General features: G+C 45.0%; 1 protein-coding gene across 1 annotated transcript in view; it reads left to right on the forward strand.

The window, feature by feature from the left end:
• Nucleotides 1-450: 450 nt before the first annotated feature.
• Nucleotides 451-12076, forward strand: part of PTCHD1 (patched domain containing 1) — a 62864-nt gene continuing 51238 nt past the window's right edge. Inside the window, exon 1 of the mRNA XM_064277844.1 lies at nucleotides 451-801. Coding sequence (XP_064133914.1) covers nucleotides 451-801 — 351 coding nt within the window. The remainder of the gene's footprint in view (nucleotides 802-12076) is intronic.

A 12076-nucleotide genomic window follows, 5' to 3' on the forward strand; every position in this document is an offset into this window, starting at 1 on the left:
GCCAACCTGGTCGTTGGCCTTGGGGGTCCGGTGAGTGGGGTCATGACGAGCCGCGGGGGCTACTCCGGGCCTGGCCCGCGCTGAGTGGGGACGCGGCGGAGCAGCGCGGAGCCCCTCGGGCGGGGAGGCGGCGGGGGGTGGGGAGGGCGCACGGGGTAGGGCGGAGTGGGGGCGACGCGGAGGCTGCCAGGCTGGGGGGCTCTCCGGACCGGCGCGGCTGCGGGCAGGAGGGCGTGTCTCTAGCCCGAGGGGACCCTCCCGAGGCGCGGCGCGGAACTCCCCGATGGTGGTGCCGCGGCTCCGGGAGAGCTCCGGGTCTCGCCTTCGCCGCCGCCGCCGCCGTCGCCGCCGCCGCCGCGGGCGCCACCACCGCCGCCGCCGCCGCCGCCGCCGCCCGAGCCCGCGCCGAGCGTGCGCCTCGCCCTCCTCCCGCGCCCGCTCTGCTCTAGGATGCTGCGGCAGGTTCTGCACAGGGGCTTGAGGACGTGTTTCTCCCGGCTCGGCCACTTCATTGCCAGTCACCCGGTCTTCTTTGCCTCGGCACCCGTGCTCATCTCCATCCTGCTCGGCGCCAGCTTCAGCCGCTACCAGGTCGAGGAGAGCGTGGAGCACCTGCTGGCGCCCCAGCACAGCCTCGCCAAGATCGAGCGCAACCTCGTCAACAGCCTTTTCCCTGTCAACCGCTCCAAGCACCGGCTCTATTCGGACCTGCAGACCCCCGGGCGCTACGGCCGGGTCATCATCACCTCCTTCCAGAAAGCCAACATGCTGGACCAGCATCACACCGATCTGATCTTAAAGGTGAGAATGGAGCGGGCGCGGGCAGCCTCTGCGGGCGCCGCTACCGCGGCGGGGCTGACTCTGCGCGGGGGTCCGGGCTGAGAGCGCCGACTCTCCCATCCTAGGCGGCTACAGGGGGTCCCCTGCACCGCGCGCCCCTCGGCGGCCGCCGGAGCCTCCCAGCCTCTTGGGCGGGAAGCGTCGGGGTTGGGGCCCTTCCTTGCCCGTACCACCGCCACCGCCACCACCCCAGCAGCTGCTGCAACAGTTGGGGCGGCGGCGGCCACCGTGCTGTGGTCGGTGCACTTGTTTTGGTTGCAGTGGGCTTGGGGGCAGGGTGGCTTTGGGGGAACCCGGCCAGGAGAGAACAAAACAAGACAGTCTGGAAAGTCCTGCTACTTGAAAATCAAATAATGTGCTTGGGGGATTCAGAGACCCCTCTCACCAATTTTTTTCTCCCTTTCTCAGGCCACCGGAGTGTGGGGAAGGGGCTGCTTGGAGGGGCGGGGCGGGGGGATGGTGGGGAGAGGAATGTGAGATGGGGTGATGAGGAAAATGCGTCCCACACACACAAAAAGAAAAAAAGAAGTGTGGTCCCTAGGGAGGCAGGGGCCGCCCTGCTGCGCTCTTTCCTCGGAGCGAGTTATCGGTCTCTGCCTTCTAGGGTAGGAAAAGATGTTTCTAATTCGCAGTTGCTCCATTTTTTCACAGCGACGTCTCTCCTCTGAATGGTTAAAACTTCTTTGGGAAAAGAGGGATCCGATCAAGCTTTATTTGTGTGTATTTGGGCGTGGGGGAGGGACAGGGGTAGAAGGGTGAGGACAAGATCAAGGCTGTGTGGCCCAGAGGAGAGCACAGGAAACCCAGCAGCTAGTTCGATGCCGACACTCCCAGAAACAGGTTGTACCGTCAGTCCAAGGTGGGAATTTGATGTGTAAAGTGAGGTTCATGGTGATAACTTTCAGGAAGTTCCTAAGAAAAGCAGAGGAGTGAGGACTAGGAGTGGAAAAGTGGAGAATGTGGGAGAGAGGAGCAAAAATAGGCGAGAAGGTTCTATCAGAATCCCGGTGGGGATTGTGGGGCTTGTGTACTTAGGTTCTCCTCTGGGGAGAGGGGGACAGGAAGAAACCAGCCCCAGCGGGGACCTGGTGTTGAGGAATGAAAGGTACTGGTTACATGTGGGTTTTAGGTCCAGAAATGGAACTAGATGTCCTTTGATTTCTAGTCTACTTATCCCAAGGGAAGTCTGCCAGTGAAACTGGGAAACTCTTTTATCCTCTTTTCCTCTACAGGTAACCCTTCATCTCTAGGGACACGCTGATTTTCCTATATTATTTCCATCTGTTTGTTGACATGTTATCAATCAGCAATCAGTAATAAGAGGAATCTGACTAGGATTCACTGGATTTAAGACCTGCAGACACTGGTGTGCCTCGTGATACGTTTTGATGGCGTACAAATCATCGCACTTATTCACTCATCACAGAATCTTAGTAATGTTGATTCTGAGGTGTTTGCTTTTCTCATGATTATACTTCTGAATTGAAGTTTTTTTATCTTAATACTTCAGTGAACATTATTTTGACATACAGATAAGTAGTACAAATACTTTCTCAAGAAAACATGTAGTAGATTCATTACAGGCTTAAGGAAATTATAACTTAGCAAGTCCTGACAGTTGGAAAGCTGCCCCGTTTTTTGATAGATGATCTACTAAATGATGTTTCTCTTTGTATTTTTTTTCCCGAGGTGATGTTTCCACTGGCCTTTTTTTTTTTCCAACAAACCGTCACGCCACAGTGACGGGCAGTCACCAGCTACATTCACTCTCAAGGTTAATGAGACATCAGCGGGCACATAAAATCTCTTTTCAGCTGGATTTTTTCTCTCCTATTTGATTTTGATCAGTTCAGGGCAGAAAACCATATTATAAGAGAAGGGTGGGACTGGAGAGAGAGGGAGGCTGACTTTGTCCCCATGTCCAAAGGGTAACTTTAAAGGACTGCGGTTGAGTTAGTGGATTGTTGCAAGAAACGGGGAGGTTTCTCATGTTCTAGGTGTCTGGGCAAAATCAAAACCAAGCTGAATAGTGGTTAGAAACCACCAATGGCTGTCCGGTCAAGTGAGTTCGTCCAGCTCATAAAAACCTGAACTTAGGAAACTCAGGTATTCGCCTTCGATTTTAAATTATATATCCTTTTTTTTTTTTTTTTTATCTTTCCACATCCAACTCCTATTTTTTGGTAGGTGTGGAGCCGGGAACAGGAAGATGGACCTTCAGTAGTTATGGTAATGTAAATTGTGGGAGAGAGCCCTTTGAGTTTTTTTTTTCCCCCCCATTGGAGCCATGATGAAGACTTGTCCTTTATAAAAATTGTTAGGAGTGAAAGAGTCATTGTTACTGCTCTTACTAATGTTGTTTTGATACTTTGTTACTGGCACCAAGAATAGTTCTGACAGTTAACACTGTACAAAACATCAAGCAGCCCCTGCCTGTTTTATGGCATCCAGTTGAAGGGAAGTGGACAAAGTGTGCCCAGGATTTCAGGCTTTCTCAGGTCCTACTATGAAACTGAAGGAAAAAAAAAACTTGCAGGGCTGTGTAGGGTGCTGCTTCAAGCATGACGAGTAGACCCTTTTACTCGTCATTCTTTGGGGCTGCACCTAGTCAATGGAGGAAATCCTCTGTCGGGATATTAGTCCAGCTACTTTCTGAACAGAAAATAGGCTGGGAAGGGGGATGACAAAAAATGAAAAGCCAGGTTGATTTTTAAATGTAATTGAAGTTATCACAGAAAAAAAGATCTACATTTGACAATCCAGCTGATCTGGCTTGGAGGAGCTTTCTGAAATCTACGCAAGTGATATGATTGCCATACCCTGATTCTGTGGCATTGAATTTGATCCCAAAAGATGAGAGGGTGACTCTCCCTAGCAGTGGTCTCCACTGAAGGCTTTGGGACAAAGATGTGATTTGGGGTAAAAGTGGGTGGGACCTGATGGTGCTCATAAGGGGTCAACCATTAATTTCTGAACTTCTTTAAATAAATATAGATCCTCAAAATCTTCATTTCACTTGAAGATTAAATTTAGCTCATTGTTATCCTTTAACAGGAAGTCCATTATGTTCTTCTCAGAGCAAAATTCATTATTGTAGGGTTTTGTGAGGTTTTGCAGCTGTTTCTTCGTGATCACTTAAAATAAAGGGTAAGAAGGCCCTGTTGATAATTGATCTGGGTTGTGACCAAGACAATACTTGATTTATTCCAGAATTGTCTGTGCAGAGCAAAGAGTCAGTTTAGCCCAGTCCTTATAATAACGTTGTTACCTTCACAGCGTGTTATAGACTATAAACCTACAGTGTATTTAAACACAGTAAACATCTTGGGGTAGGCAGGAAAAGTGCTATTATCCCATTTAGCCAAGAAGAAAACTGCTCCTCAGAAGTTAACTGACTTGTTCATGGAAAAAAGACAAATGCAGAATCCAAGACAAGGACCCAGGTGTTTTTTGGGTTTTTTTTTTTTTTTTTTTTTTTTTGCCTCTCATACGATTAAATAAACTACTTGAATGATTTAAAATTTACATTTTTGTCATCCAAATGAATTATATTTGGCCAAAGTCTTATATTCCAACCCATATAGCATTGTTTTGACAGTGGTAATTGAATCATAAGGACATTTTTTGGATTGATGCTGTCTGTGAAAATCCACATATAGAAACTAAGTGCGCAACAGTAAAGCCTAAGATACTTGTAATTAGCAATATACAAGGATAGAGAGGTGGACTGTTTTACTGGCAGAATTTCTGGATGCATGAACATAGCTATTTTCTGTTTGACCAATGTTCATGGTAGGGACCAGGTGGATTCAACTCCATTATCTCACACAGTCCCTGGCACTTAGTAGACCCTCAATAAATACTTGTTGAATGGACCTTCCCTAGTTTAATCAGACATTTATGTGACGGGTAAGGAAAATTCCAGAGGAACTACTTTGAAATGTATTTTCAAAATGACTTTTTTTTTTTTTTTACAACTTCATGGGCAGTTTTGTAGGCTTCTCTTTTTCCAAGATAATCATCCGTCCTTTCTTTATATAACCTTCCCTCCTTTACAGATATAATCTCTGTAGTCATATCAAACAGTATAGCAGTCTTGAAATTGGGTAAGGACATTTACTTTGTACAACACTCTCTTCTTTGGAGGAAAATAATAGGATATTTTATTCCAAACAAAGAAAAGGACACATCTTCACCACACAAACATTCTTCCATTTACTGGGGGATCTCCTTTTGTTCAAATATTTAGCTTCTCTTTCATTTAAATGTTTTATGTTTAAATACATTAAATAGAATGAAGTTACAAAACAAGATTAATGTAATTTAACTTGGAGTTATTTAATTCAGGCTTTTCAAGAAGGGCAACCTAACTGCTAGCTCAGGGTCACAAAGACCCAAGTAGCTGGATCTAGATCCTGGTTTTTCCACATACAATCTCAGTATTTTCAATCATTATGGGACTCACCATCATTTCTTCCTCTACAGTGTAATGGTCAGCAAATTCTGGCCTATTTTCTAGCTAGGAATGAGTTTTTACATTTTTAAAAGGCTATAAAAAAATAAACAAAAAAGAATAGGTAGCAGAGACCGTATGTGGCCCACAAAGCCTAAAACATTTACTAGCTGGTCCTTTCTATAAAAAGTCTATATGTTGTATTCCAAAACTCCTTTACTAGAACAATTTTAGGCTGTTAATGCTATAAAAATAACTTCTAAGGGATGGTTCTCAACCGAGAGCGATTTTGTACCCAGGGGACATTTGACAATGACTCGAGATGTTTTTGGTTGTCACATTTGGGGGGCGTGTTACTGGCATCTAGTAGACAGAGGCTAGGACTGCTGCAGCTAAACATCCACAATGAACAGGACGCCCCCCGCCCAACACAGAATGATCCAGTCCTAAATATCAATAGTGTAGAGGTTGAAAAACCCTGCTCTAAGGAGTTCTGTGTTTCTTCTGTTTTCGTTAGGATTTTTTTCCCAGCTACCTTTATCATGTAAAATGAAAAATGCTAAAGAGAAGTTCACATCCAAAAATCCTATAGATCTTTGACTAGGGATAGGTATGACCTCTGGGAAGATACTCTCTTTGGCAAACTGGGTAGAGACTGGATTTTCCAATAACCTTCCCCCAAGATGCAGTTATATTGCTCTTTCTTAAAGCTCCCTCCCTTACGGTTTAAATGCCACCTTAAAGGAACCCAAGAAACTGAATGATACTTAACTGCTTGTATGGCAAAGCTGCTGAATTGACACTGGCCTTTGAAACTTGTCAATTTAGTAGAGCGCCCATTATCGGCAGAGCCCGAAGCCTCAATCTGCAGCAATTGCCCGCTAGGCCCCACTTCTTCTGAGGGTATATAAGACCCCACTGCCAAGGAAGCAGGAGGCACTGCTTTGTTGTCAATTCCAGCTGCTCTGCTTTTCTGAGTGTAAAATAACAAAAGAAGAGCTTGCATCCAAGGAACATGGAATCAAAGAACCTTGGGTTTGGAAGGGACCTTAAAGGTCATCTCTGCAGACTCTGATGCCAGAATCTGCTCTTAGCATCTCAGGGTGCTTTGTCTGGTGACAAGTGCTGTGACACCTTAGGCAGTCCAATCCCTTCAGTGAGTTACCTAGTAAGAGACAGTCTTAGAAAAGACTGAGCCCAGGCCTGAGAGGGCAGCATTTGTGCATCTGCTGGGCCAAAGCCAGTTGCCTTTTGCAGCTTATTTTTGCATTAGGGGAAAATTAAGGACGGACTGAGATACGTTTTCATTTCATAGGAGGTGCATCCAAATAATCTAGGCACAAGATCATTCTAGGGTAGTCAGACTTATGAACACATTTTATCTATGTAACCAGTATCCTCAAATGCCTACCCCACCTGACTCATTTAGATTTTGGAAACAATCTTTTACTTCCCCACGCAGATAAACATTTGGAAGAAACCCTGGTTAAACTCCTAAATTGAAATTTAAGTATAAAACCACAATATGAGAGGAATCCCAGCTTTCTAAGGACATGTTATCTTGGTAGATGCTATATTACAGTTAGGGGAGCATGATTTTTTTTTTAATTAAAACAGGGAACAAAACAAAAAAAAACCTCAGACCTCTCAGGATTAACCTGCCCTACACACCTTGCAGAACAGCTGAGCATTTGACTGGCAACTCCTTGTGATAAGTAAGCTAAATGAAGTTGTTTCCTACCTGAGAGGTTGCAGCATCCCTTGGCATAGGAGCTCAGAAAATGCTAGATGTTGGTGATCTGATCAACTTTGACCTTGTGGGATACACCATATGGTACCTGACTTCAGAGCTCAGTGTGAGTCCCAAATGGTTCTTGAGATAGGCTTGAAGCAGATCTTTGAAGTCACCTGCTTGGTGGCACATCACAACAAGCGGGGCTGTCTGCTGCACTGCCCGTGCTGCCGCCACATACCCCGGAAGGCCAACTTCTGAGGAATGCTGCCAGACTGATTTAATGACCAGCAGGGGAGGTGAGTAATCTCTAACCTTAAAAGACAAAAAAGAAAAAAGAAATCAACACCTATTGTTATTTAATATGGGAAGCTCTGAATAATATGTCCTTGCCTTCAACTGTAGAATTCATATTTTGAACCAAAGGAGACAACGAGGGAATAAAGAATCTATTTTTGTCTTCTTGATCTCTAAGAAATCCCCTGGAGAATATTGTTTCTGCTATTTTTAAAAGATCCCCATTGTCAGGTCTTCCACTTTAGGTAAAATTTGTAAGCTCCAAGTACAGTGGAAACAAGGATTGGAATGCAAGCCCTTATCTTTGAGGGGTGGGGGGTTGATATCAGAAAACACCTGTAGGGGAGTGGGAAATAAGATAGGAACTAGCGGGAAGCCAATCAAGGGAGCATTATCAAGCAAGTGTCCACTGTGCACAACTAGGGGCTCAGTCTCATTGGGGAACACTGGGAAACAGTGTAGAACATGTATACAAGTTATCTCAGCTGTGGGTGAGGAAGCCAGATATTTATCCATTAACTCCCCATCCATCATTGGTTGATCCAGCTGCATCAGGGCCATTGAATCGGTGCAACTTTAGGTGCTGTATGTGCCCCTACAAGAATCATTAAAAAAAAAAAAGTCTCAGACCGAGAGCTGCATGTGTTTTCAGTAAGTGACCTTGGCATGTAGAGGTGATTGTGAGCTGGAAGAATATGGGTGGGACACTGAGAGCATCTGTCATAAGGGTCTTATGCCCATCTAGGCTTAGAAATCTAGCAATTTAGGGCCCATGTTCATAAGGGATGTTCATCCCGTCATTCAACAAGATGGACATGAAGCTTAGAACGTACACTGCAGAATGATTCAGCATAGCTGTTTAGTTATTCTTGAGTTTGACAAGCAACTACCATCTTCAAGTTTGCCAATGGATGCTGGTAAAGATGATTCCAAACAGGGCCGGACACCTCCAGGACTTGTCTAGTGTGCTGGTGGGTTTGTGTATATGCCAGGCCTCCACATTTGAATGACATGTATCCAGTCATTCTTCTCTTTATGAACTCAGTCGAAGTATGCAGGCCTACCTTCAAAGCCCCATCTTCACACATTTACTTTTGTAAATGCCCTCATTCCTTACTCCTCACTGGAAACACTCTCACTCTCTAAGGTCTAACTCATGTGTGTCCTACATCATGAGGCCTCCCCAGCTTCATGGATTTCCTTAAACATATCTTTCAGTCATATTCACATTCCATAATGCTAAACTATAGACCATTGTCTTAGTCATCTAGTGCTGCTAAACAGAAATACCACGAGTGGATGGCTTTAACTAAGAGAAATTTATTCTCTCACAGTCTAGGAGGCTAGAAGTCTGAATTCAGGGTCTGGAGGAAGGTCCTTGTCATAAATCTTCCCCAGTTGAGAAGCTTCTCAGCACAGGGGCCCTGGGTCCAAAGGACGCACTATTCTTCTGGCTTTTGTTTCTTGGTGGTATGAGGACCCCTGTCTCTCTGCTCACTTCTCTCTTTTATTTCTCAGAAGACATTGACTTAAAACACAACCTAATCCTGTAGATTGAGTCCTGCCCCATTAACATAACTGCATCTAATCCTGCCTCATTAACAACACAGAGGTAGAATTTAAAATACATAGGAAAATCACATCAGATGACAAAATGATGGACAGTTAACACAATACTGGGAATGATGGCCTAGCCCTGTTGACACACATTTTTAGGGGGTTATAATTCAATCCATAACAGCCATCACATAATTTGTTGTATTGTCCTTCGATAGTTTCTCTGGCACAATGTAAGCTCTTCAAGGGTAGGAACGATGTCTGATAGTCCCGAATCTCTCCTGGAGCCTAGCGGATCGTGGAGTGTACAGCACATGCTTAATAAGTTGTTACAGGTTGATGGCTTCTAGAATGGGAAATGTGCTGGCCCTTCTGACTAACTGATTTTGGGCCGATATCATTTTTCCTGGTAGAATGAACTTGTGATTTCTTTAGATCTGTCTTCATCTTTCATCCTTGACAGATCTTGGTTTCAAACTTGTTGATAAGCAATCAGCATCCATTCTGCTTCAGGATCTGCTGACATATACTTTATATGAGGATAAACTCTTAGAAAATCAAACACCTGACCACCTCCTCTGGGCCAGGTACAGTCTGGGAAGGCAGAAGCTTGACCCCAGTCTCTAGGAGTGCTCCCTTCCCATGTCGGAGGGTGGGATACTCCGTAGTCAGGGACGGATTACCCAATCAGCAAGCACAAGTGAGACCGTGCTTACCTTGCTGACTGGGTGATCCGCCCTTGTCAGGATTATAAATTAGGAAACAGGCTTTGATTCTGTAGGGAGGTTCTGTAAGGGTTGGAGAGAGACAGATGCCAGTCATGTCTAGAAGCAGAATCTTTGATGTGAAAAAATGTGAAGTTGTTCACTACAGATGATCTGCTAAGCGAGGTAAGCACTGTGCTTACTTTGCCTATTGGATATTCCACCCCTGGGTGTAATAGCATCACCCACACCTACTTCTGGTAAGAGTGCAATGAGATAAGGTATGGGAAGGCCCTGTGTAACCACAGCCCTCTGTAAGGTGTGTTATCATTATTACTATTTGCTTTGAAAATGGGCATTTTTTCCTTACATTTGCCAGCTCTTTCAGAGCCATTATTGCCTGTTGAGTAAATACACATGTAGGCATTTTTTTTCTTTGATCCAACAGGCAATAATGGGTGTTCAATCTACATTCTCAATACTCAGATTGGCAATTTGTTGGTCTTTAATGACTCCATCTGAGTCATTACAGACTATTGGATTCATTCTGCTGCTGAGCACGCAGCTCCTCCTCCTGCAGAAAGTTCTTAGCAGGCAGAGCTGTCAATGGGTAGATTGCATTCTAGCTCATCAAGGTGGTTTCTTGGGGTTCAGAACCTCATCTTCATGCTTGGCGGGGCTTTACACACAAACAAAGCCTTCACTGCCTGCTCAGGGAAGTGTCTTTGCAATTAAAAGCTCTCAGAGGTTGTGAGCTCTGGTTTTAAGCTTCTCTTTGCCACTCCTTAAAAGTCAAGCCAAAAAGGGATTCTGTAGCAATTTAGGTGAAAGGAGCCCTAGTGGCTAAGTGGTTAAGTGTTTGGCCACTAATCCAAAAGGCTGGTGGTTCAAAACCACTAGTTGCTCTGTGGGAGAAAGATGAGGCAGTTTGCTACTGTAAAGATTACAGCCTTGAAAACCCAGGGGCAATTCTGATCTGTCCTATAGGGTTGCTGTGGGTGGGAATTAACTTGAAGACAATGGATTTTGATTTGGTTTGGGTTTAGGTGAAAGAGTTGCTAATTATCCTCTTCCACTGAATTTACAGGGCTGCAGTGTTTACATGGGAGATGTTGCTGACATAGTAGATTTGCAAGCACTTCAAAGAGGAGAGTGTCCTCACAATTGCCAGAGATCAGGAGAAACAGGCAGAGTGATAACTGTAAAGCCCTCTGAAACTGTGAAATGTTGTAAAATGTCGCTGACTAGGGGTTTTGATCATTTAGGTCAGTGTGCTTCCCTACTGCCACCCCTTTTTTAAAATGTCTTCTTATAAGATCCTAAAAGAAATCTATAATTATTTAGGTTCAAAATCAAATCCAGAAAGAAAAGTCCTTTGCCTCTCTGGTTCTCTGGAAACCCTGGTGACATGGTGGTTAAGAGCTACAGCTACTAACCAAAAGGTCGGCAGTTTGAATCCACCAGGCACCCCCTGGAAACTCCTTGGGGCAGTTCTACTCTGTCCCATAGGATCGCTATGAGTCGGAATCGACTTGACAGCAGTGGGTTTGGTTTTTTTTTTTTTTAAGCTGGTTCTCTATGCCTAAACTCTTCAAACAAAACTAACCTCAGTGTAAGTGAGGGTTAGCAATGCTTTTCAACTTCCGAATCCCCTGGCAGTTGTATTAACATGCATATTCTGATTCAGTATGTCTGGGTGGGGCCTGAGATTCTGCACTTAACAAGTTTCTGGGGATGCTGATGTTGCTGACCTGAAAAACCAGACTTTGAGTAGGGCAGTGGATTAGTGCTGAATCTTTGTACAGCCTGACCCACTGCCAATTTCTATTGTTCCATAAAGCAGTGGTTCTCCAATCTGAGCAGATATCAGCTGGAGGGATTGTAAAAACACAGATTATTAGGCCACACCCTCAGAGTTTCTGATTCACTAGGTCTGAGTGAGGGCCTAAGAATTTGCTTTTCTAACAGGTTCCCAAGGCAATGCTGTTCCTGCTGGTCCAGGAACCACATTTTAACAGCCACTGCTATAAAGCATCCTAGTAATTAGCTGCTAGAACTAACTCCGAAAATGCAGTCTCTCCCTGTAAAATCTGGCCACAGATACAACATGGTGCTAAAGTTATTTGCTCAGCAGTTAATTCTGAATGATGCTATAATAGCTATTGTGCGAAGCGTGCTACATACATCTGAACCTTTGAAGTTTGCTGTTTAAGGCAGGCACGTTAGACAGAAGGGCCTGCTTGCTGCCTGTCGCCAGGTGCTAGAGTTTAGGAGAAAGGGGCTAGTAGAGGAAAGGATACCCTGAAGTGAAAGAAGGGGGATACTTCCTCCACGTGCATGTGCGCGCGCGCACGCACGCACACGCGCACACACACACAAAGAGTAGAGTTGTTACTGTCAACATGTGATTACCAAAGCGTCCTTTCTTCCAAAGACTTCCCACGTGAGGTCACCTGCCATTTGCCTTTGCAGGAACTTCTTTAAATCAAACCA

This window comes from Loxodonta africana, chromosome X (assembly GCF_030014295.1).
Source record: "Loxodonta africana isolate mLoxAfr1 chromosome X, mLoxAfr1.hap2, whole genome shotgun sequence".
Lineage (NCBI taxonomy): Eukaryota > Metazoa > Chordata > Mammalia > Proboscidea > Elephantidae > Loxodonta > Loxodonta africana.